Source organism: Durio zibethinus, chromosome 5 (assembly GCF_047325235.1).
Source record: "Durio zibethinus cultivar Kanyao isolate XHJ-2024 chromosome 5, ASM4732523v1, whole genome shotgun sequence".
NCBI classification, from domain to species: domain Eukaryota; kingdom Viridiplantae; phylum Streptophyta; class Magnoliopsida; order Malvales; family Malvaceae; genus Durio; species Durio zibethinus.
In genome coordinates, this window is record NC_143166.1 from 3,246,611 (window position 1) to 3,271,929 (window position 25,319).

General features: G+C 34.6%; 3 protein-coding genes, 1 long non-coding RNA gene and 1 pseudogene across 10 annotated transcripts; 1 reads left to right on the forward strand and 4 right to left on the reverse strand.

Annotated features, from left to right (window-relative positions):
* Nucleotides 1–6: 6 nt before the first annotated feature.
* LOC111283020 (PPR containing protein) lies at nt 7–7,192 on the reverse strand. Of its 5 annotated transcripts, none has more exons than XR_016342095.1 (10): nt 6,132–6,268; nt 5,740–5,945; nt 5,525–5,651; nt 4,776–5,123; nt 4,526–4,688; nt 3,278–3,401; nt 2,826–2,891; nt 2,095–2,352; nt 1,288–1,477; nt 7–25 (listed from the first exon to the last, which is right to left on the reverse strand). XR_016342095.1 is itself a non-coding variant. In XM_089760607.1 (9 exons), exons 2-9 carry the CDS (start codon nt 5,899–5,901, stop codon nt 1,376–1,378), a joined length of 1,350 nt encoding a protein of 449 aa, XP_089616733.1. In that variant the 5' UTR covers nt 5,902–5,945; nt 7,094–7,192; the 3' UTR covers nt 1,072–1,375. The 5 variants fall into 5 exon arrangements, 3 of the variants coding, with proteins under 3 accessions (XP_089616733.1, XP_089616732.1, XP_089616734.1); XR_016342094.1 differs by lacking the exon at nt 7–25 and adding an exon at nt 476–740; XM_089760607.1 differs by lacking the exons at nt 7–25; nt 6,132–6,268 and adding an exon at nt 7,094–7,192 and having other exon boundaries at nt 1,072–1,477.
* Nucleotides 7,127–10,617, reverse strand: LOC149518684 (uncharacterized; annotated as a pseudogene). The gene is made up of 2 exons (XR_016342093.1): nt 8,014–10,617; nt 7,127–7,263 (listed from the first exon to the last, which is right to left on the reverse strand). The product of XR_016342093.1 is annotated as an uncharacterized LOC149518684 (transcript).
* Nucleotides 10,618–10,974: 357 nt separating this feature from the next.
* On the reverse strand, nt 10,975–15,557 carry LOC111283019 (zinc finger CCCH domain-containing protein 17-like). Its single transcript, XM_022871368.2, has 3 exons — nt 15,138–15,557; nt 13,753–13,863; nt 10,975–13,183 (listed from the first exon to the last, which is right to left on the reverse strand). Exons 1-3 carry the CDS (start codon nt 15,300–15,302, stop codon nt 11,282–11,284), a joined length of 2,178 nt encoding a protein of 725 aa, XP_022727103.2. The 5' UTR covers nt 15,303–15,557; the 3' UTR covers nt 10,975–11,281.
* A 2,198-nt stretch (nt 15,558–17,755) lies between these two features.
* On the forward strand, nt 17,756–22,001 carry LOC111282497 (uncharacterized). 2 transcript variants are annotated; one of them, XM_022870609.2, is made up of 6 exons: nt 17,765–17,941; nt 18,158–18,263; nt 18,339–18,953; nt 19,722–20,214; nt 20,650–20,731; nt 21,450–22,001. In XM_022870609.2, exons 1-6 carry the CDS (start codon nt 17,912–17,914, stop codon nt 21,648–21,650), a joined length of 1,527 nt encoding a protein of 508 aa, XP_022726344.2. In that variant the 5' UTR covers nt 17,765–17,911; the 3' UTR covers nt 21,651–22,001. The 2 variants fall into 2 exon arrangements, with proteins under 2 accessions (XP_089616735.1, XP_022726344.2); XM_089760609.1 differs by lacking the exon at nt 20,650–20,731 and having other exon boundaries at nt 17,756–17,941.
* A 105-nt stretch (nt 22,002–22,106) lies between these two features.
* LOC149518685 (uncharacterized) lies at nt 22,107–25,107 on the reverse strand. The gene is made up of 4 exons (XR_016342096.1): nt 24,401–25,107; nt 23,506–23,640; nt 22,680–22,736; nt 22,107–22,268 (listed from the first exon to the last, which is right to left on the reverse strand). It is a non-coding gene; the product is annotated as an uncharacterized LOC149518685 (long non-coding RNA).
* Between the last annotated feature and the right edge of the window lie 212 nt (nt 25,108–25,319).

A 25,319-nucleotide genomic window follows, 5' to 3' on the forward strand; every position in this document is an offset into this window, starting at 1 on the left:
TGTGGTAAGAGCTGTGAGAAGCCAGCTACAGAAGCTACTGTCAATTCACGGTGTTTGTATATAACATACTTTGCTTATAGCATAGGCCTTTACTTTCTGACGGTTATGATAGAACTTGTGCTATGACTTGAAATCACATCTATTCTTATTTTATAAACCTATGCATCTTTTTATTTTATTTTTGGAAATTATAAGTACAAAAAAAAATTACAATCATAATCATAATAAAGTTTTACATCCATTACATAATATATCATTAAATAATTAACTAATAAATTAAAACACATTTAACCAATCAAATCTATCCACAACAAAACTTAAAATATCAGAATTTTAGGACCTTTTTTTTTTGCCACTAAGCCAAGACTTCATTGGCTTTAGTTATTTTAACTTGCGGTGGAATGTATAGTGTGAAATGGGTTTGTAGCAAACTGCTCAATGTGCATATAACTGCTATCTCGCGCTCTACAAATCTTGATAGATTTTTAATTCTATTGCTAATGAAAGTCAGAAAGCTCCCTTATACACCATTTTGCAGTGTGGTAGACTAAACGTTGTTTTATGATTGGACCCTTCACTGCTTTTCCTTCCCCACAACCGTACATTAACAGCGCATTCTCAAACAAAGCGTCAAATGAGAGCGGATTTGACTGAAGAATTTCCTCGAACACTGTCCGTGCATTCTCCGTTTGACCCATTTCAGTCGATAAACTTGCTATCATGAATTTCCAATCCGTTACCTGTGGTTGAGTAGAAACCAAAAGTTTCAAGATAGTAAGAGCTTCTTCATCTTCGCCATTTTTGAGCTTCTGTTGTAAAAGGGACTTCAATGCCTCAATGGCTTCTAGATGTTTTGGCAAAGGATTGGAGCTTTTGAGTGAAGGGTTGGTTATTGGTGTTAGGATTAGAAATGGGAATGGAATCAGGATTTGCTGAAGAAGCCCAAACCCTTTTTTCTTAATTTATTTTGTTCTCTCTAATATTAGTAATAATTCTTCACATTTAATTTAGAGGATATGTATGCCAAATAGATTTTTAAAAGTTGTGTATGTTTTATTGAAATAAATCAAATAAACAAAAGATAAAAGGATAAATAGTAGATTAAGAATTTAAAAAAGACAAATAGTAGATTATGAATTTTACATATTTGAATGGTGATGATGATGGTGATAGGTGTGTTGAAAGCAAGGGATAACAAAACAATGGAAAACCAAACCTATGTCATCACCTAAAAGAAAAGGGGACAACCCATATTCAAAATCAGACAGTACAATCAAAGAACATCACCTGAGCTGCATGAGCCTTCTGTCTGCTCAAAGAACGAGTTTGAGTTCCCTCTTCTCCAAATAAAAAAGAACATCACTATGACTTTGAGTCATATCCCTAACCTCTTCATGCCACATTCTGAGCAGAACTTGGATGTTTCCCTTACATATGGTGCCCCACATTCATCACAGAATTTCGCTGGACTTGTTGGCTGAAATTGTAAGCATTTCAAAGGAGGTCAGTATGGACTTTTATGTTAACAAGAAGCATAAACATTCCTTTATTATGCCTTTACAATGACAAATTAAAGCATGCAAAAGTAAACCAAACAAACACAGTGCAATCATCCCTAATTTAGTTCAGAGCAGAAATTTTCTTTTGAAGAATTGGAGTCATTTAAAACATGCATTAATAACTATTTCTAGATTTGATCATGGCAGCAACTCAATGAAGACATCTAGATCATACACAAGTTTATGAGCTAGAACTAAATTCTGTACCATTCTTGAGATTAATTTGTACAGCAAGATTATCGTATGGCTGTGGTACCATCAATTTCCACAACATAAATTGGAAATTGAATAAATTACTGGTCTTCAGAAGAATTTCAGCACAATAGTGATAATGCTATTTTTCTAATTACAAGCTTTACGTGTTCTATTTTATGTTCTCTGTCCTCTCCCTATTAAAGTCATCTCTTATTCTGTGTGCTAGAGCAGCAAGATGAAAACAATTTAAATAAGAAATTAGAACAACATGATAGCCACTGAAAAATGAGTAAATTCATGCATAGGAAGAGACTTGTACACATAAAAATAAAACCCTCACCATAACATGCAAGCGTGCTCCAACATGACCTCCTGCTAGGGGTTGTAAGCAAGCTATGTGTTGAGACATGGTTGGTGACTGGTGAGCATGATTAATTTCAGGTAAGTGTGATGGTGGCCCACATTGATGATTCTGGGGAAAATGAGCTGCGTGTTGATTTTGGTGAACTGGTTGGTGATGGTTTTGGTGAATAGGATGAAACTGAGGCTGATGTGACATTGGTGGTATATGATGCTTGGAAGGAGTCTGCTGCTGATTCTGCAATAATTGCAACAGTTTAGCAAAACCAGATACAAATACAACTTGCTGCAAACATAGTCTTTTAAAATAATTATCCCCAAAATCAGCTTGAGTATATTTATAAGAGGTTCAATTCCCTAAAATAGGATATTTGGATTTAACTTGCAATCCCACTTTTCTTCAAATGCTAGAATCCGTGGAAAGATCCAGAATTCATATACAAATTCTTCTCTAGACTGTTGTTTAGGATGTCTAGGTTTTCAACTCACTACAAACATGTCTCTGAAATAGTGTTATCTCCTAGTCATTCTGATCCTTGAACATTAGGCTCAATACACTCTTCTTTTTAGATTCTAGTACTTATAAAACCGATTAACATATTTAATACTAACTGAATGTCTCAATTCAAAGAAAATAAAAGTCCAAGAACAGAAAGCCTAAATAGAAACTCCAGGAAAGAGCTTATATGCATTTCACAAGGGAGCTCTTACTTCATTGACTGTGTGAAACCCTTGAGCATTAGGCATTGGAGAAGAACTATCAGTGCCAGAGAATGTCTGCAAACATATAAAACATTACAACAATATATCTCTACATTCAACTTTAGTTGGTAAGGTTATAGTAATCGAATGCTTAGTGCTTTATTATATTTCATATACAATCTTCTGAAGCAATCCATCATGGGGCAAACAAAAAGAAATTTAACTTACAATAAGAGATGGAGAGAGGGAATAAAACCCATAACATTACATGTAATCCTCAAATAGATAATGCATCATTATAGTATGTATTTAGTGGTCCTATGTCATACTTCATAAGATGGATCTATACTCGTAAATGTTAATGAGTTCTAAGGCAAATTGAAAATTAGATTTACATAAAACATCCAAACTTATACTTCAAATATTCAGAATCAAGTTGGAGAAGAGGGTACAGAGCTTACAGGTAAAGCAGAGATGTTGGATACCGTGTTTGATGGAACACGCCTGTACTTATGCCTTGGAGAATAAAACTTGTAGTCTTGAGCAGAGATAGCAAACTCATTCCGACCAGTTAGTCTTTTAAACCTTCAGCAAATAGAAACCTAGTCAGCAGCATATCGAAAAAATGTCTCTCAAAATCCTGGAAGTCCAAATGTTGTTGCTTGTCAGTAGTTAAGTGTATAGAATAAACTATAATGCATTGGAAAGAAATAACTATTTCTCCAAATAGGAAAAACTAAAAAACTAACTTGTTTCTAAGAAAATAAAGACTAAGAAGAAAATAACGCAGTACACAACGCTTATAACAGCCAAAAAGTTAACAACTCCCTTATATAATCAAGTTGTAACAATACTTGGCAAAACTGCAACAAAGCAAAAGTTATAGCCTCAAAAATGGCAAAGAAAGGGAAACATTGGTTCATGAAACAGAATCATACATAAAGATACTTTAGCAGCCAGGTGCCAACAGAACAAGCAAACAAGGTGATTACTTCCCTAATATATTAAAAAATAACGATAATGATTCTCCAGCCAAGCTAAAAGGTAAAAACCTTGATGAAAAAGGAAGGGAAAACAGTGGTGCATGAAATGAAACCATATATAAAGATACTTGGTATATGGCCAGGTGCCAATAGAACAAGCAAACAACATGAATACTCCCCTCATGAAATTGAGAATATAAGAACAACATAGCAGAACTGCAGAAGCAAAAGATAAAAGCCTATGTTGGGAAAGGAAGAGGAAAATGATGCACTAAGAATAAACTATGCATAAAGAAAACATGGTATCCAAAGAGTAAGCAAACAAAGTGACACATACACCTAGAAGATCCAGATATTCAACCAAAAGCTAGCAGGCCCAAAATCAACATAATTAGTTACTCGCCCAAATGCCTGAGGTAGTGCAGAATAGAGGGGCTCCCATCTGTGTTAAGATAAATTTCTGCCTTACAGCGAAGTGACTCATGTCATTGAGAAATCCAGCTAACTTTTGAATTTTGATTACACGGAAAGCAATAGGTTGATTTTTATGCAACCTCTCCAAGAAGCAAAGTGTGTGCTCCTTGGGGAGGATTAACCAGCCAAATGAATAAGAAATAGTAGACACAAGGCACTGATAAACTATTCAAAAAAAAAAAGCCATGCTGCTAAAAGATCAAGACAGAAAATCACATGCAAAGAAAATAAAAGCCCAAAGGAAGAACTGACCACTCGGCATCTTCAATAGGCACATTATTTGGTCTCTCAACAATATCCAAACCATTGACTACCACAAAACGAACTCGCTTTTCTTCTTGTATAACTAATTCTGGAAATCTTGTCCTTGTTTCATGAGAAGTTGCAAGTTCTCTCCTTTTATACATATAAGAACCTATAATCAATTAAAGGGGCCACATTAATTTTCAAGAAAACATAATAAGACCTTATACTTGTAATGTTGAGGAAAAGAGAACACTACCTTTTTTAGGAAATTTTTTAGCCAAGCTTCTGTACAAACCACCAGCAGCTTCAAGGGCTACTCCAATGGTCTTATCGCGAATGCCATTCAAGGAAGCAATCCTCAAGTTTACATCATGAACTAAAGTTTCATACAAATTGGCAACATACATTAAGGGCAAAGCGAAATTGGGATCACCTTCATATTGTACATCTCTTGTCTTTCTCTTGCTGTGTTTGTCTTGTCCTGACTGAGCATTATAGTCAGCAGGTGACTCATTATCAACCGCTTCAATAACATGGTCATTAATAAAATGATCCACTATGATTTGCAAAAATCTTGCCCTCACTGACTCGATAGGTGAGACATCTGTGTTTTAATAAAATTCAACATTGGAAAAAAAGTCAATTCCCATTCACAGAATTTTATAATCAATTTCAAAGGTAGAAACAGTTTGCTTTTTTACTCTTACTAGTTACTACTCACTTTTTGCTTCCAAAAAAAAAAAGCAAAAACTGCATTTGAATTAAAAAAAAAAAAACTTTAAAGAATTAAAATTCTAGAACATAATCTCAATAAATATATAAATAAAAAGCATGATTTTGCTTTTATATAGAACAATTATGTCAGAATTAGTACCGCATTTTAGTCAATTGCGTTACTTATAGCAATTTTTCAGGAAGCAAAAAACAGATAAATGAAAAGCGACACAAAAACAAGAATTAAGAGAACTCTATACAATTAAATCAGGTTTTTTTTTTTGTATTTACCTTCGATAGTCAAAATACTGAAAGCACCTCTGGAAGAGTCGTTATTGTCTAAGCTAGACCGATCTTCTTCCTCCGCTCCAACGCCGTGAATTGGCAAAGAATTACTATAAGATTCATGCATACACTCCTGGAACAGACAAATATTCGAAATTTTCATAAAAATTTCAAAAACAAAAAAAAAAGGGAAAGGAAATAAAACATTATAGTATGCTGACAACGGTAGTGGAATCGCGGTGATCGTGATCATGGTGATCCAAGGCATCAGCAGCATCAACGGCGTCGATTTCAGAAGGGCGAGAATCAACGGTATTGAGATCGTGAAGAGAGGTGGCGATGAAGGAATTATTGTAATGTTGGACTGGAAGCCGACTCCCCATCCTTTATAATTCAGCAATTTCTTCTTTCGTTTCGTTGTTTTGGGCTGCGAAAGAGAAAGATAAAGACAAAGAGTGAGTGTTAGAGGAGAAGCCATGGTTTTAGCAAGCTTTGGGTTCTTTCTTTTTACTGGTTGGACTGCGAGAGGGAGGGAAGACCAAATTTAGGTATTAACGGCTACTTGCAGAATAAAACTGAAGGGAGAAAAAAAAAAAAAAAGCTGAAACCATACCTGAAACCCAAACCTCGCTCTCTTTTCCACACCTCCTACCAAACCACTAGGGTTTGACTCTTTTTTCATTTATAAACAAACTTTTGGGCATTTAGCTCCCGACGCTGTCGTTTCGATACCCGTATTGTTATATCCTTTTTCTTCAAAACCAAATTTATTTCTCTTATTACTACTTTATTAACCGTAAAATACATAATAACCTAATTATACTTATTCTATTTTACATATAATTTGTATCCGCGTCATATCTATTTCGCGTAAAAAAAGCATATCATAATTCGTGTTAATATAACAAGTATGAATTTTTTTTTGTCAAATTCGAATATTAGAGATCTATATACTTAACATTTGAATACTTCTAAACTTGAAATTTTTAGTTTTGAAACCCCAAACTCAAGAATGAAATACTTGTAAACTTAAAAGTATTTTTTACATAACAATTTAAAAAATAAAGATCAAAAGAATTTCCAAACTTTGATAAAATCATGTTAGGTGGTTTAACATGTGCTCCTCAATGGCTCAAAGGCAAAGCAGAAGGCCCTGAAATCTAGAGTGGGTATCAGCCACATGCCTATGCGACCCTGAAATCTGCACTGACAAACAGACTACAACACTGTATGCTGACGTCAATAAGAACAACTCAAGAAAATGAAACCAATCGTAGCTAGCATGATAAAGGTCAACTGAAAAGCAACTCTGATAGCTAATGAAGAAAACAGATGTCATAACTGACGATAAAGGGGAGAACAACAAACTCTACTCAATTTACTTACAGTTCGACATAAGATAGAAGAAATTTTCAGAAAAGGCTCTTGCATGTAAACACAGACTAGGAGCTCTCTGTCAGGAGAGTGCACATTGTAACCATGGATATTATTGTATTTGTTGAATGTCATATAAGCATATTATAAATAAAAAACATATAAGTATTGGCGAAAACATGTTAAAAGAAAACTGTTTACCCTCTCATTCATTTGCATGAATATATGGTCTTTGTCAGAGAAAAGATACCAATCACGTAAAGAAGCATAGTTATCAATGAAAGCTTGTAAAGCATTAGTTTCTTCCTTTGTCAAAACCTACTTCTCAGCTGAAATCGTCTGACTTCCATGTCACCTTCCAGGCTTGAAATCTATTAATACAAAGGAAACACTATTGAATTGATATGTGCAGCACATAAATATATATTTGAATAACATAAGGCATGTATTATTGGATACAGCAAGGACGGATTTTGGGACAATCTCCTGAATAATATTTTATTAGAACCAGCTAAAGTGACACAGAGAGTCTCTCGTGGTGCCAAGAAATCAATGGCTAGAATTCATATCTCGAGTAGTGTTGAATAGTTTATAAATAAGCACAAAATTTTATTTTGAAAAACTATTCCTGACAGAGAGCTTTGGCACATAGATGTTTGCTCATGACGAAAAAGAAACGGAGAACTTCAATAACCATGGCTATTGTTGGTGCAAAGCAACTGTTGGAGCCTGAAGGTAAACAACCATAAGTACATATATAAAGATCAAAATCCAAATCACCAGGAGAGGATCTATTGTCAAGCCGCCATAATTTGATGTTAGCTGTTTTTAATTCTTTTCTTTTAAATGTTTAGTTGTTTTTACATATTAGAACTCTAAGCACAACCTTTTAAATCATCCAAGCAAGGACAAACCCATCACTTTCAATGTTTCATAGTAATATAAGAAATAAAAGCAAATATATGAGTATGGGAAACAGATCTTGTTCTGTCATTTTTTTTCTAGATGGTCTTATACTGTAATTTCATCCTATAGAAACTATACATTCATAAGATCCACATTTCCCAGTGTTTTTCACATATTGAAAGAAACCAAAATTTTCAGTTGTGACTATCACTCACCAGTCACCATCAATGGATAGAAGATTTGATCTGGGCAAGTATGATGCATCAAAAGCTCATTTGACTCGAAAATGAAACCTCTTCTGGTCGCAGGTTTTGCATCACTAAAAATGATCTCTGGAAGGATCCTTTATCAGTGAACCTGCTTAAATATGTTTGCATCCTCACGACCAGAAATACCTCAGGTTCTTATTCATTATGATGGTACATCCCTGTCCACTGATTCAAGTTTTCTACACAGCTTGAATAAATTATGGATAACCAAACAATTAGACCTTAGTTTGTACACTTGGAACAGCATGATCGATGGGGCTAGTAATTAAACCCCTCTTAGCCATTTCATTTTGCAACTCAATGGCTTCACCAACATGTCCTAGCTCATAGTACTTCCTTAATACACTAATGCAAAGAATCTCATCAGGAACGATATGCTTCCTCATCATCTCATCCAGAAATTTGCTCGCTTGCTGTAACTGACCATATTGGCAAATTCCCCAAACCAGGGAAGTATAAGCTGGCAAATCAAGCTCTATGCCCAACTCAATCATTTCATTCCGCAGATTCAAAGCTTCCTGAAATTTTCCATGATTTAAATTTCCATCTATCAAAGCAGTGTAAGCAGTTTTATCTGGAACAATATTTTTGCTTAGCATTTCATCAAACATATTTTTGGCTGCTTCAATGAAATTATTTTTACAGAGGCCATCAATCAATACCGTATAAACTGCGACATTAGGTTGCAAATTGAACTCTGGCATTCTATTGAAATAATTAATTGCCTCAAGAACCAATCCTGTTTTGTACAAACCGTCAACCAAGACACAAAAAGTCACAACTGTAACTTCAATTCCAAGGTCCCACATTTGTTCTAGCAGATTCAGTGCCTCAGTGATTTTGCCCACCTTAAAATAAGATTCCATAACTGTAGTGTATATGACAGGATTTGGACTCAGTCCAGATTCCTTCATTTCACTCATGACAAGTTTAGTTTCTTCTATCTTATCCTCATTGCAGAGGCCCCAAATGATAGTTCCATACAACAACAGATCAGGTTTAATGCTTTTCTCCTTCATTTCTTTCAAAAGATTCAAGGCATGCTCCATCTTCTTAACTTTCATATAGCCATGAGCAAGGGTAGTATAAATTTGCACATTAGGCATTAATCCAGCTTTCAGCACTGCCCTAAAAATTTCCTCTGCTTCCTTTGTTCGCCCTGCTTCACAAAGATCATCAACTATAGTTGCATATGTAACAATGTTCAAGGCAATATTTGCCTGCAACATCTCATTAGCCAGCTTCAGTGCTTCAGTTAGATTACCCGATTTACAATTTGCATCAATTAAAGAAGTATAAGTGAACTCATTGGGTAAAAGACCAAGCTGCCTCATATCAACTAAGAATTTAATCCCTTGTTGCATCATCCCTTCCTTGCAAAAAGCATCAATTAAAGTGCTATAAGTTACAACATTTGGTTTCAACCCCTTATTCCTCATTTCATGAAAAAACTCAAAAGCCTGAAGCATCCTCTGAAATTTACAAAAGCAGTTTATTAAGGAATTTTATGTAATCACATCAGGCTCACACCCTACATTCTTCATCTCTTCAAATAAGAAAATCACTTCATTCAATAATCCTACCTTTCCATATCCATCAATTAGGGAGTTATATGTGACAACATCCGGTGTTAGGCCAAGCTGTTTCATTTGTCAAAATAACATTCTTGCAGTGTCCAATTCCCCTTCTTTGCACATATAATCTATCACTATATTGTATGTAAACACTGAGGGAGCAACACCAGTACCAATCATTTCCTCCAAAAGCCTCCTAGATTGGTCCCTACTTCCTGACTTAGAAAGCCTATGTAAAAGACCATTACAAGATCGAACTTTAGGCAAAACTCTATACCTCTTCATTTTTGAAAAGCATTGGCTAGCCTCCTCGAGCATTCCGAGATCAACCAAAACACTAAACAAAGCATCAAACACCTCAAACCCATATCCACAAACATTCCTTGTAGACCACAAAACATAAAAAAAAATCACTATCCGGCAACACTACCCCTCGTCTTGAAAAAATTAATTCCTTAAGAATACCACTAGCATGAAAATACATTCTACCATAAAACAAAATGTGCACTAATATACAATAAGACTCACTTGTATGGCTAAACCCTCTCTGAGTTTTCGCCCATTTGAAGAATTTCAATGCCAATTGAGGGTCCTGTTTTAAACCAACCAAAATCTTAGATACCCAAATGGGTGCCAAGCTTGAGTTAAACAACTTTACAAGCTTTGGGTCATTCCATCGGTCTAGTCGAATGATTTTACAAATGGATTCCCTATTGAAATCATCTAAAAATATGATGGTACTACAATTAGACTTGGTCCCAAACGGAAACTTTATCATGTTGAAGAAACTAGTGAATAAAAAAAAAGGGAAAACAATAAGAGACTTATTGGATGGCGGAGAAAAGTTGAGGTGATGAGGGATTTGAAAGAGAGGAAAAGGGTGTCTTACTCTGACAGGGATTCTGTGGTTGATGTGGAAGAGACTGCGGAGAGATAGAAGCATTGTGGTGAAGAAACTTGCGGAGATAAGCTTCATTCTCGAAGCTGAGATTGCATTTTTGAACAAATGTGTATATTATTGAGAACTGATAAATAAATGATGTTTACTTGGTTTTGTTTAGGGTTTAACAGTGAAGCAGAAGCTCTTGATTTATGGGGTATTGACTGTAGGCTGTACGCTGTTCGCTGTACGCCATAGCCTATTGCTGAAGAGATTTTGGGCTTCCGGTGTCTTGGCGACTTGGCCCACTCCTACCCAAACAAAGTGGTTTTTATTGTTATGTGATATTGCGCTTTGTTACGTTATTAATTAAAAAAAAAAAAGAGAGAGAGATTCTATGATCAGGAAGGCCACAGGGAAAAGCTATAGTAGATTATAAAATAGAGAATTGGAGACTAAAAATATTTCTTCTTCCCTTTCTACTTTTCCAGTCATGCACTTCATAATCAACTTCAACTAGTGGGCACAAGAAAAGGCCTCAGGCATAAGAAGAATCCCTATTCAATCAGTTTTTAAATACTATGAGAAAGTTTTGATTTAATTCAAGAATAAAACTTACTGTCCCTACTTCTACATTGAAATTCCCATAATTGATCAGAAAGAAGCAACATAAATAAGCTTCGAAGGCCCTCCACAAAACCACAATAATCATAGGGAAAAGCTGCAACTAGTCTATATGACTATCTCATCTCCCCACTACTCATGAAAAGATGACACCGAGCTTCTTTGCAAAGTCATCACCATCTTCCTCCTCATTGTATTCCTCTTCAGGGTCCACATTTTCATCCTCCTCATAGTTATATTCCCCTTCATCACCCTGATAATAATAATCTGCATCCCTCTGGTCATCTGCCCCAAGCTCATGATCTTCCATTGTCTCATCAGCAATGATCCCATTGTCAGCCTCATGTTCACTTATGTTGCACAGTTGAGAAGATTCACCATTAGTAACTTCTGTTGTTTCAATGCCTGCAGTTGTGGACTTGGATTCTTCCTTTATGTTGGCCTCTTCCGGTGCTGCTGATACTACTGTGTTAGTAGATTGTTTCTGGTTAACATCTTTATTTACAGCTGCTATACCACTCCCAGAAGCTGCAGCTTCAGATTGCCTCTTTCTCTTCAGAATCTCACTTAGAGTCATTGGCCCTTTGAATGAAAGATCACCTTCAGTTTGTTGATAATCCCCTATGCTCTTTCGATTTCCAAGAGACTGGTGCTCCCTATTACCAGTATTCTTCCCAACTTTCAGCTCTGCAAGACTTTTTGGACCTGCAAAATCAGCATTCCTCTCATCCATTACTTCTCTTCTAATCCGCGAAACCCCAAAATTTTGACCTTCTTTATTGTTGAATTCCCCTTCTATCCTTCCTTTTATTCTGTCACGGAGCCTCACCTGGTGAGAATAGGTTTGTGGCTTTCCCGGTGAGAGGTGGCCCCAATTTTGCCCCCTTTCTATCTCTATTTCAGAACGCAAATCAGTCCCATTGACTAGAGATCTCCCAGGAAGCTTTATTCTACCCTGAAGATGACTGCTGAAGGAACTCTCATGGGGAGGTAAATGGTCAGAGTCTCTACGAGAACCCTGGTAATTTCGCTCCCCTTCATGATTTTCTAGAGCATGATCACGACTGAGAACAGATCTCACACCACTAACCCTCCTACGCTTAGATAAACGATGTCGTAGATCTGACTCCTCAATATGATCAGGATTACCAGCTCTTGAGTAACCCCTTGTCTCCAGAGCAGATGGTCCTAAAGATATCCTCTCAGATGAAGCCCTCTGTTGGTCCCAACCATAATTCCCTTGCACATGGTCAAATGAATCACAGCCTCGTGCATCATGAAACCTTTCTCTATCAACATCAGTCATGGCATCAAAAGTAGCAGAGTGACTGATGTCATATTCACTCACATTCCTCCCCTCCTGTCCTCTCGTACCTCCATATTGATCTTCACCATGGTAAAAATCAGAATCTCTGAGCTCATCATCTACAAGAACATCAAAACCAGGAGAAGACTCCCTCAAAAATTCATCAGTGTCCTTACCACCATGAAAACTCAGTTCATCTGAAGCATGGGCCTGATGCAAGCGATGGGAACTGCCCACAGAACCACCATTAATAACTGAGGTAGTATTTACTTTGTGTCTAGGAAGTTCCTCATCCAAGCCTGCCAGACGTGGCACACTTCTCTCAGGTCCAGTACCAGTCCCAGCAAGAGGAGCTTCAACTTTTGGAGCAGGTTTACGTTGAGGTACTCCAACCGTCTTTGCAACATTAGTTGGGGGAAACTTCTGCAACTGAGATGTTTCAAGGGCACCAAAACCCCTTTTCAAAGAATGAGGCTTAGAAGCAGTAGTAGTTGTTGCTGGTTGTGGGGCTTCATTACTTGTAGTTGGACCGTGCAAAAAAGCACATTTGTCACCTTTTAAGCAAAGCCCCTTTTGGAAGAAAATACATGGCACTCCTTGTTTGCTGGTGCTGGAACTATGAGAGGCACCCTGGCTGTAAGGTGTATGACTAGCAGGTGTTGGTGTGGCTGCTGTGTGCAATGAAGAACCAGCTGGAGCGGCTACTTGGGTTCCCAACAAGCTATCAAGCGGCTGAAAAGACAACATGAGAATAACAGAGAACGTTAACACAACTAGTCTAATACACACCCACTACATGGGTGAAATAAATAAATAAATAACTTGATTATTAAAATAAATATTACAAGAATAAAAAATAAAGAATTTATGGTTATCTTAAAATGTAAAAGAAAGAAGTAGGAATAACTGCACATAATTTTTTTTAGTAGAGAAAGAGTAGACATATATGAGGGTTCAATTGTATGGACTCCAACCATAACTTTCAAGGATAAGTAATAACAAATATGATCTTATTGATACATTTTCATTTTATGATTTGTTTTCCTTTTTTGTCAATTCACTAAGTGACTTGTGACACCAAACTCAATCAATGGCTTTATTATTAGTATACAACTACAGCTATTTGTTACCAACAGGATGAAAAAATTCTTAGCAAATATCCTAATTTGATTGTCCACAATTATTCAAACTTCACTTTCAAAACTCGTAATGGGCAAGAAATAAAACTCCCTAGAAAAACCAGTAAAACAAGCATAGCACAGAAATGATGCTGTTGGTACAAAAGAGAAGAAGAAACTTACAGGGTGCCGAAATCCACATTTCGGGTTCAGGCAACTACCATTCAACCAGTAATAACAATCCCTTGGGTTAACCCGGGCATATTCACTATGACGATACTCACATTCACTTCCCTATTGGCATGGAAAAGAGAAAAGGAATATTAGTTACAGAATTCAACAACCATTGATGACGAAAAAGCGCATAACAATGCATCCAATACGCCCACAGCATTTTACAATGTATGAAGTAACCATAAGTCCATAACACGACTTTATTCCACCTAAAATAATTGGTTCTTAGAAACAAAATGGAGCAAGACTTAGATGAAGTTTTTTAGGTGAGTTCATGAAGTTCTCTATTAAGAACGGTCACATAAAAACTAAAATTGAAAATTCAAACTGATACATTGAAAGGTCTTATTATATAGATCAAATGTACAAAATTTTTAAAAAAATTAATAAATTTTGATATATTTTTACTGTAAGTTTTGACATAATATTCACAGTTGAATAAGTACCAATCAAACTTTGATTATAAACTATATTTTTAATAATTGTTTTTGCATACTATTGATCTTCTTATTGAACTCTATCAATCTATAAGTTTTTATTTTCAAATAATTTTTTCTGATCTTACCAAAGAAAATTCATGTAAGTCTTGCCAATGCAGTTGATGAAGACTGATTAACAAAGCAATTTCACAAATGAAAAAACCAATTTCTAGAAAAGAAATTCACAACTAATGCAAACAAACAACAAATACTAAAAGCAAAATTGCAATCAGAAGACAACAGCAACAGTCTGGGACTGACAGTAATAGAGATTATGCAGCCAAACATACTAAATGACAACCTAAATGCATTGCGATGGCAACATTAAACTCTACAAAAACTTTTTTCTTAACCTTCATTAAGAGTTTGCTGACAGGAACATCAATGTTTCCCTGTCTTTTACAACAACTTAAAGTTGTAACAGCATCAGATCAAATACAACACGCAACAAAATCAATGCACCAAGACTAGCAATAATTGAGCAAATAAATACACATTTAACAGCACACTCTTTGGAGTAAAGGCAATCATTTTGTTTAGTATATATCTAAAAGGAACATCAAGGGAAAGATTCCCCAATTTGTATGATGAAATTCACAAGGGTTTTATCGCTAAGAAAATTGGATAAAATACCAAGACCTAACATTTAAACAGCTCAAAAAATAACAAACTTTCATTCTTCAAATAAAGTTAAAACTTTTCATTAAAAAATAAATAAACAACTAAACAAAGAGCAATCAAAAAGAGGAAAATAAAAGGTAAATCAGAAACCCTAATTAAAGTATCATGGTAAGATCCCAGAAAGAACAAGATCTTGTTTGAAACCCAAAAAACCGTAAGAAGAAAAAACCGAACCTTTTTGCAGGTTAAAGGGGAAGCAAGAAAGTAAACGCAATCTGTGTTCCTCTTCAAGGCCTCTTCTTCAGCCGATGTTTTAGTAGCCCCAGACACCGTCGCCGCCGCCGCCGCCTCCGCAGCCTGTTTCTGCTGTTGCTGTTGTTGTTGTGTAGCCGCTACCATGGCGGGTTCTTTAACAATATATTAAAATCCAAAAAAACAAAAAGAAAAGATCCTTTCTTTAATTAGATCGAAACTTTCAAAGAAACCGAAAGAGAAAGAGACAGATTTTAAGATTATGTAAGAAGAGAAAGAGGAAGTGGAGCAGCCGCCGTTAACAGATTGAGATTTCAAGGGATGAAGCGAAATTAATAAAAAAAAAAAATAAAGCCTAAAAGGCTGAGCTAAAGGGATGAGAAGAGAAAGAAAATGCAAGATAGTCGTGATGTTACGTTTTTAAATGTTTTTAAGTTTGAGATTGTTTGTGTTCTGTTCTGTCTTTCCGGTCTGACCGTCACTCGGCCTTTCTTTTCTACACGTGTTCATTTTTAACTGGTTAAATCACTTCCAGATCACAATTTTTTTTTACTTCAAGATTTACTTTTCTTATTTTTTAATAAATTTTTAATTTATCCTTAATACAAAACCATATCTACTTAATTAAGCTGAGAAAATATTACTTTTTTTTATAAATTTTTAATCTATATTTAATCCCAATTATTTTAGTCTTTTGAGCCCAAAAATCTCTAAAAATTTAACAAACACATATATTAAGTGAAATTTTACTAATTAAGTCCCTACAATTGACTTTTTTTCTATTTAGTTCAGGAAAAGAAATAGTCTTTGTAAGAGAAAAAAAATTAATTTCAAACGAGGATCTCTATATTTCATAAAATTTTTTAACCAATAAATCAAGAGACTAAAGATGATAATTGACTTTGTATATATTTTTCATTTTAATGTGTATTTGCTTCGTTTAATTTTTTATTAAACAAATTATTTAATTATCATTTTTAATAAATCAAGTCAAAATTTTTTTAAAAAATGTTTTGAGAAGTTGAAATTTAAAATTTTCTAATCATATTTTTAAATATTTATAGCCGTACAATTTTTTAAAATATAGTAATCTAAATTAAATTTATTTAAGAACTAAGCATTTTTTTAACTTAATTTTTTAATATAAATATATGTTTTTCTATTAATTTTATTTGTAAACTTAAAAAATTTTATTGTCATTATAGTTAATAATTCTCTTTAAAATTCATAAATTATTTCTACACAGCGACAAGTAATACGTGTCAAGACCCTGATAATTGATGGTTTCAATTTTAAGCTCTTCGGATGTTAGAATCATAACAACGATACTATCTGATATTATTTCAACAGTCTATGGATCAATTATCCTAACAAGATAATATCAAATATAAAACAATCCATAAATCATATATATAATTAAAGTATTCTAGCCGGTGTTTAAAACTTTGGCGCTCTCTTGGATTAACATCGAATTGGTAGCCTGATTTTTGTGAAGATATATTTTTCACTACAATAACCTATTTCAGTAAGATCTTAGTACAGTAATTTTTTTTTTTAAGTAAGTAGATTAATGATCTATTTGACAATTCTATAAATTTTTTATGCAAAAGATTTATAGTATTTAGCAACTGCAAAGTATACTCATTTTGACTATGAAATAAATAAAATAATTATGAATATAATGAAACTTTAGCTATAAAAGGAAGAAAAATTACCAAAAAATGATAGTTTTTAGCCAAACTTTATAAGGGAATTTCTTACAAAGTAAAGTTTTTCTATATTCCTTTAGAGGATTTTTATATTTCTTAAGATGATTTTTTTGGGGAGAATGAACACATAATTTATACAACAATAAAGTAAAGAAATAGTGACCTAATAAAATATATTATTATTAAAGTAATGACTTTACAAGTGACTTAATATAAAATTATTTTTTTAAAATTACTTTAAAAAAATATATATGTACTTGTCTAAAACTACTTTAAAAAAATAAAGATGACTCATTAATAACATAAAATAAACTAAACATAAAGTAGATTTAAAATTCGTAATGAGTTAGTAAGATGTTAATATTAGCTTTGGAGTCTTCTAGAAAACATATGAAAAGTATTATCATATATAATTATACATAATTAAATTAAAATATAAAATCTTTTATTTAAAGTATCATGAGTGGATTTCTAACTAAATTAGCATTATTTATGAAAACTACGAGTGTGTTCTATAGAGAAGTTAAGGCAAAAATTATCTACACCTTGAGTGAAGTTATAATCTATGTTTTCTAACCATTTGATATGGGTCACAATCTTTTAGGAGTTCTATAAATCTTATCATTTCATTTTGAGAACTTACGAGGTTTTCATTAAGAGTTATATTCTACTGATCTTGCATAGTTAAGTTTATATCTTGTAATTTACGATGAATTTGATATATATATATATATATATTTTATAATTAGTTTTAATTTATTAATTTTTTATTATAACGTAAGAAATATATGACAATTTTAAAAGTTCGTTTGTAATATTTAAAACTTTTGTTGTTATTATATATAAAACCTTGTAATATTGTCAGAGACGCGCATTCAAGGCTCATTATCCAGAATATGTCAATGTACAAATGTTCTGATCTCTCAAGTAGCAAACAACAAATAAGCAAAATCATAGTAGTAACACTAATGGCAATGGCAGTCCATTGATAGCTTGCTTTTCTTTTTGGAGTGTTCGGATTGAAAGCAATTTTGTTTTTTAATTTTCATGGATTACGAAAGAATCCAAAAGCCTCAGGTACTTACGCTTCTTGCAATCTTTATTTTTTTTGCCTTTTCTTCTCCCAATGCTTTGTTTCTTTCTTATTTTTGGAAGGAAAGAGAAAGAAAAAGGAGATTTCGTTTTGAAATTTGATTTGTTGGTATCTCAAAATTCAACCTTTCTTCCGTTACTCAAATCAAATCTATTCTCCATTTATACAAAAAAAAAAACCTTTGCTTGTAAAATGCGTAGGGAGGAGGTGGATTTTCGCCTTCCAAGCTTAGGATTATAGGAGTAGAGAAGAAAAGAAAACAAGAAGAACAAGAACAAGAAGCTGAATCTTCAATAGATGATACAGGTATTTTCTTTTTTTTTTGAATTATTTTTCACGATGCATTTACTGTGTTTTTTTTAATTGATTTTTTTTATGCAGGGGAAATTGGTTCTGATAGTTTCAAAGATGTAGACGTGGTTAGTGTGCTTCCAGAATGTTCCACCACCACGACGGCTGATTCGATGGCTGCTCTGCAGAATGGCGGTGAACGTAGCTTAAAGGATCATTCTTTAGGCAATACCCGGAACCGGTTCATTGAGGATCATCCTGGTTTAAATTATGATAATGGACATGACGATATGACTGTATCCTCATCGATCTTTGAGTTTCAGAAGACTGAGCGGGCACCACAAAGAGTTCCAGTCGGGCCTTTTTCTAAACCAGGGCCATCTAAATGGGATGATGCTCAGAAATGGATAGCTAACCCCACTGCAAATCGGCTGAAGACGGTGCAGGGAGGACAAGGAGTGGGATCAAGAAAGGGTGGTAATTTTGGTTATGGGAGACAATCATCTACTAAGGTGGTTGTTGAAGTTCCAGATAACAGGATGGTTGCTTTTGAAGAACCGGATACTAAATGCATTGATGTGAATCACTCAAAGAAGGATAATGGGTTGCAGAAATTTGTAAATTGGGAGTGTGATCCATTCCCAATTTTGGATTCATATGGGGAGCCTGTACTAAAGATTGAGAACTCTGTTGCAGAGTCAGCAAGTAAGGATTTATTTTTGTTGAAATTAGTTTATGCTTAGTTATATTTGAACTTAAATGCTTCTGATTGAAGGATTAGCCCTTATATTCTAAATTATTGTCTCCACTCATGCTGTTAATGGAAGGATTAGCCCCTATTCGGCACAAATCATGTTAAAATTTAGATATATCTTCAATAATTAGGAACTGCTATTTTCAGGGAAGCCTTCTATTTAAATCTTTTGTGCATAAAATGAAATTTTCTTCATGTTATTGATACTATCAGAAGTATTATATTCTTCTTTAATCAACCTTGTATTAATTAGTTTTTATATTTTCTATAATATTTTCAAGTAAATATGCAGAATTTTGCTGCCACAAGAAAAAAAATCTCAGTCCTGACCCTATTAATGTCCATACTTAGCTTAAAAGGATTAGCAAGCTATTTTGCCTTTTTTGGTTTCACTGAGAAAGGTGGATCCAAAATCTAATTTACAGCCTTTGGCTGGAGATATGAGGTTCTTTAGTCTTTTAGATCTTTGATCCCTATTTTTTTAAAGCTGCAAGCAGCTCTGGACAGTGAGGGAACTCGGAAATTTTCACACAGAGCAGAGATGGTGAGCTTGCAGTTGTGCTGTCTGAATGAAGTGCCTAAACTTAAATGCTGGTGTATATGTGTTTAGTTATTTCTGAAAAAATCTCAACTTTCTAAAAGCATGGATTGTGTCTAACATCAAGCTTAAGTAGTAATTTGCAATTTACTAAGAAAATTAATTGTTGATTTCCTTGCAGTTAGTCTTAGCCAGCATGATTCATCAATGTCTGTACATGGTGCTACAACATTTATTCCTCCTCTTTCAACAGCTAGATCAGTATCCATGAGAGATATGGGCACAGAAATGACACCTATTGCTAGCCAAGAACCTTTGAGAACAGAAACTCCTGTGCGGCCAACAACACTGATTCGCAGCCCAAATTCTTCCAGGCCATTAACTCCCAGCAGAGCTGTGCCATCTTCATCACCTGCAAATCCACCTTATGACCACTTAGATCTGAACATGGTGTTGTTGGAGAAAGAGCTACAAATGAAAATAAGGAGAGAAATTATGGTTCTTGGGGCCCAGTTGGGTAAAACAAACATAGCTGCATGGGCTAGCAAAGAGGAGGAGGATAAGGATGCATCCACTTCACTGAAAACTGTAGCACCAGAACAACCAGCTAAAAGTGTCATTGAAGCCCGTGCAGCAGCATGGGAGGAGGCAGAGAAAGCCAAGTATTTGGCCAGGTATTTTCTTTCCAAGAAACTGTGAAGGCCCCTTTTGATATATTTTTTTTTTCTTATTTTGAATCATTTTGGTTATTTTATGAAGCTTAAATATTGATCATAAGCATATAATTTACCATTGCACATGATCATGGTTTACAGTTTTCTACGAGACAACTGGCATGGCATTGATCTGTTTATTTGACAAGCTTTTAAATAACACTTACATCTTTTCATTTGGTGCATGGACATGTAGAGAAATATATGCTTCCATAGATGAATCTATATAAAATTTTTCGGATCTTCTTATGTTTTTGGACTGTGGCACTTGGTTGTTAGGGACACTTAGGGTAATTTTTTTATATAGAAAAATCTGCATACCACTTATGCAATGGTAGTTTTTGGTTAACACTCCATCTTTAACTTGAAATGTAAAGTTATAAGGCAATTATCCAGGTTCAAACGTGAAGAAATGAAAATTCAAGCATGGGAGAACCATCGAAAAGCAAAAACTGAAGCTGAGATGAGGAAAATTGAGGTATTATATAGCATCTCACAGTATACATTTTAATTTTTGTTGTCACTCTGTTATTTCTTTTATTGCCTAAATTGCAAATCTCAAGATTAATAAAATCTATCATCTATGAGCATTAATGCAAGAAGTGTTTATTGACTTCTGGTAGTTGTGATTATGCAAATGGCATAGAGTTGAAAGAACATTAAAATGGCTTCAAACTATGAGCAATAATTAGAGTTGAAAAAGAGGCAAGCTGTAGTCCAAGCAGCATACTATTCTATCTCTGCTGGGTCACTCTCTGTTAGCTCAAGTCAAGCTTGACTCACACGTTAAGCAGCAAGATTGAGCACAGCTCATACACTTTTTGCCAAGCTCTTAATATTAGGCAATTGATTATCCTCAATATCCCTATACCAATCTCGTATTACATGTAGATGTATATGACTGGTATAGTGAAGTACAACTGATCTATGGGTATAAGAAACTGGAAAGTGGCTGCCATTACAGAGTATAGACTTAAGACAGCTATGTCATTTTACCTCCATTTTACGAATCATTGTAATCGGTTTAAATATTAAATTTATGCAAATGAATATCATTGTTGCTCAGTTTTTATGTAGAGGTTTAACAAATCTAGATAATTTGCTGTTACTACCTCATGCATGATACTGATTAAAAATTCTATTGTTAATAGTTAGAAATGAATTTATACATGGACTGTATGGTTTGTGGTTTTCAGGTTGAGGTTGAAAGGATGAGGGGGCGTGCTCACGATAAGCTCAAGAATAAGCTAGCAACTGCAAGGTACAAGGCAGAAGAGAAGCGTGCGGCAGCCAAAGCCAGAAGAAACCAACAAGCTGCAAAAACCGAGCAGCAAGCAGAATATATTCAAAGAACTGGACGCATCCCATATTTTTACTGCTGGAGTTGCTGCTTCTGAATTCAGATTTTTCTACCAGATTAATCTGCTCTACCCACAAAGCTTTTTTGCACTTCCCAGCTTCCATGAAAAGTTTCTGTTTGGCTCTTCCACGTCATGCTGTTTCCAGGCATTCAGCACTTCGTACACATGTATATTGAAATATCATACTCCTCTGCACTCCCACTGTAAAGTTAAGCTTTTGTGGCAACCCTGATAAACCTCCACCCATCCACTCCCAAAGAAAAGAAAGAATTCCTGATGGGAAGAAGATTATGCTAATTGAAATTTAAAAATTTTAGGAATTTGTTGTATGAATTGTATGTTTTATTGGATCGATTACAAATTACATATAGTTTCAAGTCTCTATCATTCTACTCTCCCTGCGTTCAAGGCTCCAAGCATAAATATTGTTTATGCGACATAATCATGCAGAACCAGAATGGAAATTGGTAGTAAAACAATGTTCTATGGGGTTGCAATGGGATTCAAGTGAGGCAAATAGATGTTATAAGTTATCACCACAAAATAAATCAGTGGATGATGATGGCTGGGCTGGCTCACTTGAACAGTCTACTTGTAAATCCATTTTTTTGCACGTCCTCCAGACTCGTACATGTCTATAAATATGCTGACTGCCTGCATAACATCCAAAACTCTATGAAAAATGACACAAATCCAACTCAACCACATGTCAAACACACTAAGGGTTAGCTGATAAATCTGCTTAAGCCAGAACCATAGGGTCATTTTGGTCGAGAATATGTGACTATAGACTAAAGCGAAAAGTCTCATTGCAAGATTATATTTTCATCAATCAACACTAAAGGAACAGAAGATTATATTTGTGGAAAACCAAATTCTGTAAATAAGCAAGTTTTTTTTTGCATAAATTGTCTCAAAGAAGCGTTGAAATTAGTGATTTGAAGAATTCTTTATATATAAAAAAATCATAATCGGCTCAACCATTTTCAAAACTTAGTAATATTACTAGTAATATGTTATTATGATATTCCCAACACACATCTCTGTGGCTCAAAATCTGCTTACCTGTTTGATGTATTTCCACATAACATTCACTTCAAGGAGATTTCTTCCCATGAACTCCTAAATTAAGGCATGCAAAGGTAAACTCTTAAGTGACAATGAAAATCTGAAGCAAACACAAACAAGCAACTGAATAAACTGTTAATCCAATCACCATGGCACAACATTGAATGAAACTTCGTATAAGCCCTCAAAGACGCAAAAATGGTGTTGTACTCTAAATTTACACCTATTTAGAACAAGTTAGGTGCACTGGATTCTGTAATAAGCAAAAGCAAGTCCTAAATCATAATCACGTTATGCAATTGCAGAAAAAGCATATTTTTTCGTTTACAAATATCAATGTGTTATCTGCTGTTGCTGTCATAAACACATTAGTCTGCACCCTATAATTAAAGAAATAAGACAATTGTTCACAGAGCTTTCTTGCAACTTTATAGCATTCATTAAGCTTGGCTCTTGAAATGAATCCTTAATAGTTTATAGTTAGATACACCAAATGCTTTTGCATACAATGGACATAGAGATTTTTTCTTTACCCCATTAGACAAGCTGATAAACTTTCAGTAGACAATTTTCAAATGCAATGCAGGAAAAGGGACATCATGGAAATAACTCTATACAATTGGGCTACATGTTGGGACATCATTTAACAACATTCATCTACATGCTACACATGAAAGAACCATCTCAAACTTGTGCTTGGTGAAACCCAAATCTCATTATAAGTTATCATTTCAAAAAGCATGATCAAGAATCTATGAAATTATAAGTTAGAACGAGAAAAAAATAAGCTGATAAAGCCATCCTCTCATTTAGAAATGCATACCTTTTTTATCAATTGAACATCGTAAGACCTGCCATATTTATTCCTAATAAGAGTTGCAAGGTCTAAGCCAGTAAAGGTGGAATCATCAGTGCCAACTATTCGTTCAAGGTTTTCCCGAAGCATTTCACTGTTTATCTGAGACCATTGCAAAAGAGGAGTATAAATAAACACAAATCAAAACAGCACGCGTTAAGATCTTGTATGCAAGAACAGAAACTTGGAAGGCAACTTTGTCCATAAAGAACAATCTATAAAGGAATATCACAAGAATCCACCAAGTTAGCAATCATAGAATAGAACAAAACCAGCTTCTAGTCCATCTACAAATTCTCTCACATTGCCAGTCCACTCCATTGAAGTTGACAAATAAATGCTACCTTAGCCAACCTCACCTGACCATACCAGTAATAACCAGAAAAGTCAAAATCCCAATTTATTCCTTATCCAAATCTCAACTTCAAAAGTCAACCAAAAATTCCAATCCGAAGATAAACTGACCCAATCCACCAAATTGCCAACTCTATGCATATAGCTTTTTACTGTATATAAACCAAAATTCAAAGATAATGCCCATCATTTTCTCCTTCATGAGTAACAAACTCAACAATTATATCAGTAAAAGAGTAGGAAATTGACCCTTTATATATCATAAAGGCAGTAAAATCGTCTAAAATGATTAATCACACACTAACATAGTAAAATCCAATAGGCATGTTCTATGGCTATCGGTAGTTTTACAAGTGTACACAACCATTAACAGCAGACTAAAATATCAAAACCCAACATGCAAATTCAACGAAACATGAATATCTTGATCTCAAACACATCATTGCAACAAACAAAACGTAAACTTTATTAATTTTTTTATTTAAAGAGAAAAGATAAAGCATACTACTTCAGTTTCGCCTTGTGAAGATTCTTTCTCATCATTCCCATCCTCAGCGCTATCTGAGTCGATGTCATTATCATCCACGGCACTGGCAAAGATTGGTCCACATCTCCAACGAGTTTGGGACGTACTACTAGCAAGGTATTGACCCTGGCCTGGGAAAAACTAAATCTTCCCAAAGGAAAATACAGGCCACAACATCTCAAGCTTGGAAGCTTGCAAAATCTTCTCCTGCTGCAGAAATGTTTCGAAACTCCTACCGACCAATTACAACTGTGGCTGGATACAAAGCTTGTCATATCCTGCAAACTTTACCAAAAGTTGAAAGCTTCAAAGGGAATGAAAGAAATGCAGGGCACGGAAGTGAGGTGAAGAAGAAAAGGGAACCCGGTGATGGCGAAGAGTGAGAAGGATTAGTCCCAAAGTTAAGAGAAAAGCAGAAAAGATAAGTGTGGTTTTTGGACACACAGACAGAGACCGTCATTTTTGCTAGGAAATGAACGAAAGAATTGCGGTTTTGGTGTAGGGATAGAGTAACGGTAGACAACTCATCTTTTCTTCTCCACTCAGTTAATCACTATCGTTGCCTTTCCCTTCCAAACAAAAATCGATTCGTTGGAATTTGACTCATTTCATTCAACAAATATGAATAATTAGTTGTTAACTATGATTTGGGATGGTATGTTATTAAAATTAAAATTATCGAATTGAAAGAATTTAAATACGTAATTTTTTAATTAAATAAAATAAATTTTTTTAAAAAAAATAGTGTATTGCCAAAGAGCATGAGCTCAAAATGGTTTTCCCGATCCTGATCCGGTTAGGGTGAAACAACGTTCGACAAAGAGTTTACTTGTATTAGTTTACTTGTATTGGTTTTATTAAGTTGATTCTTTAATTAAATAAATAAATTATAAATATAATA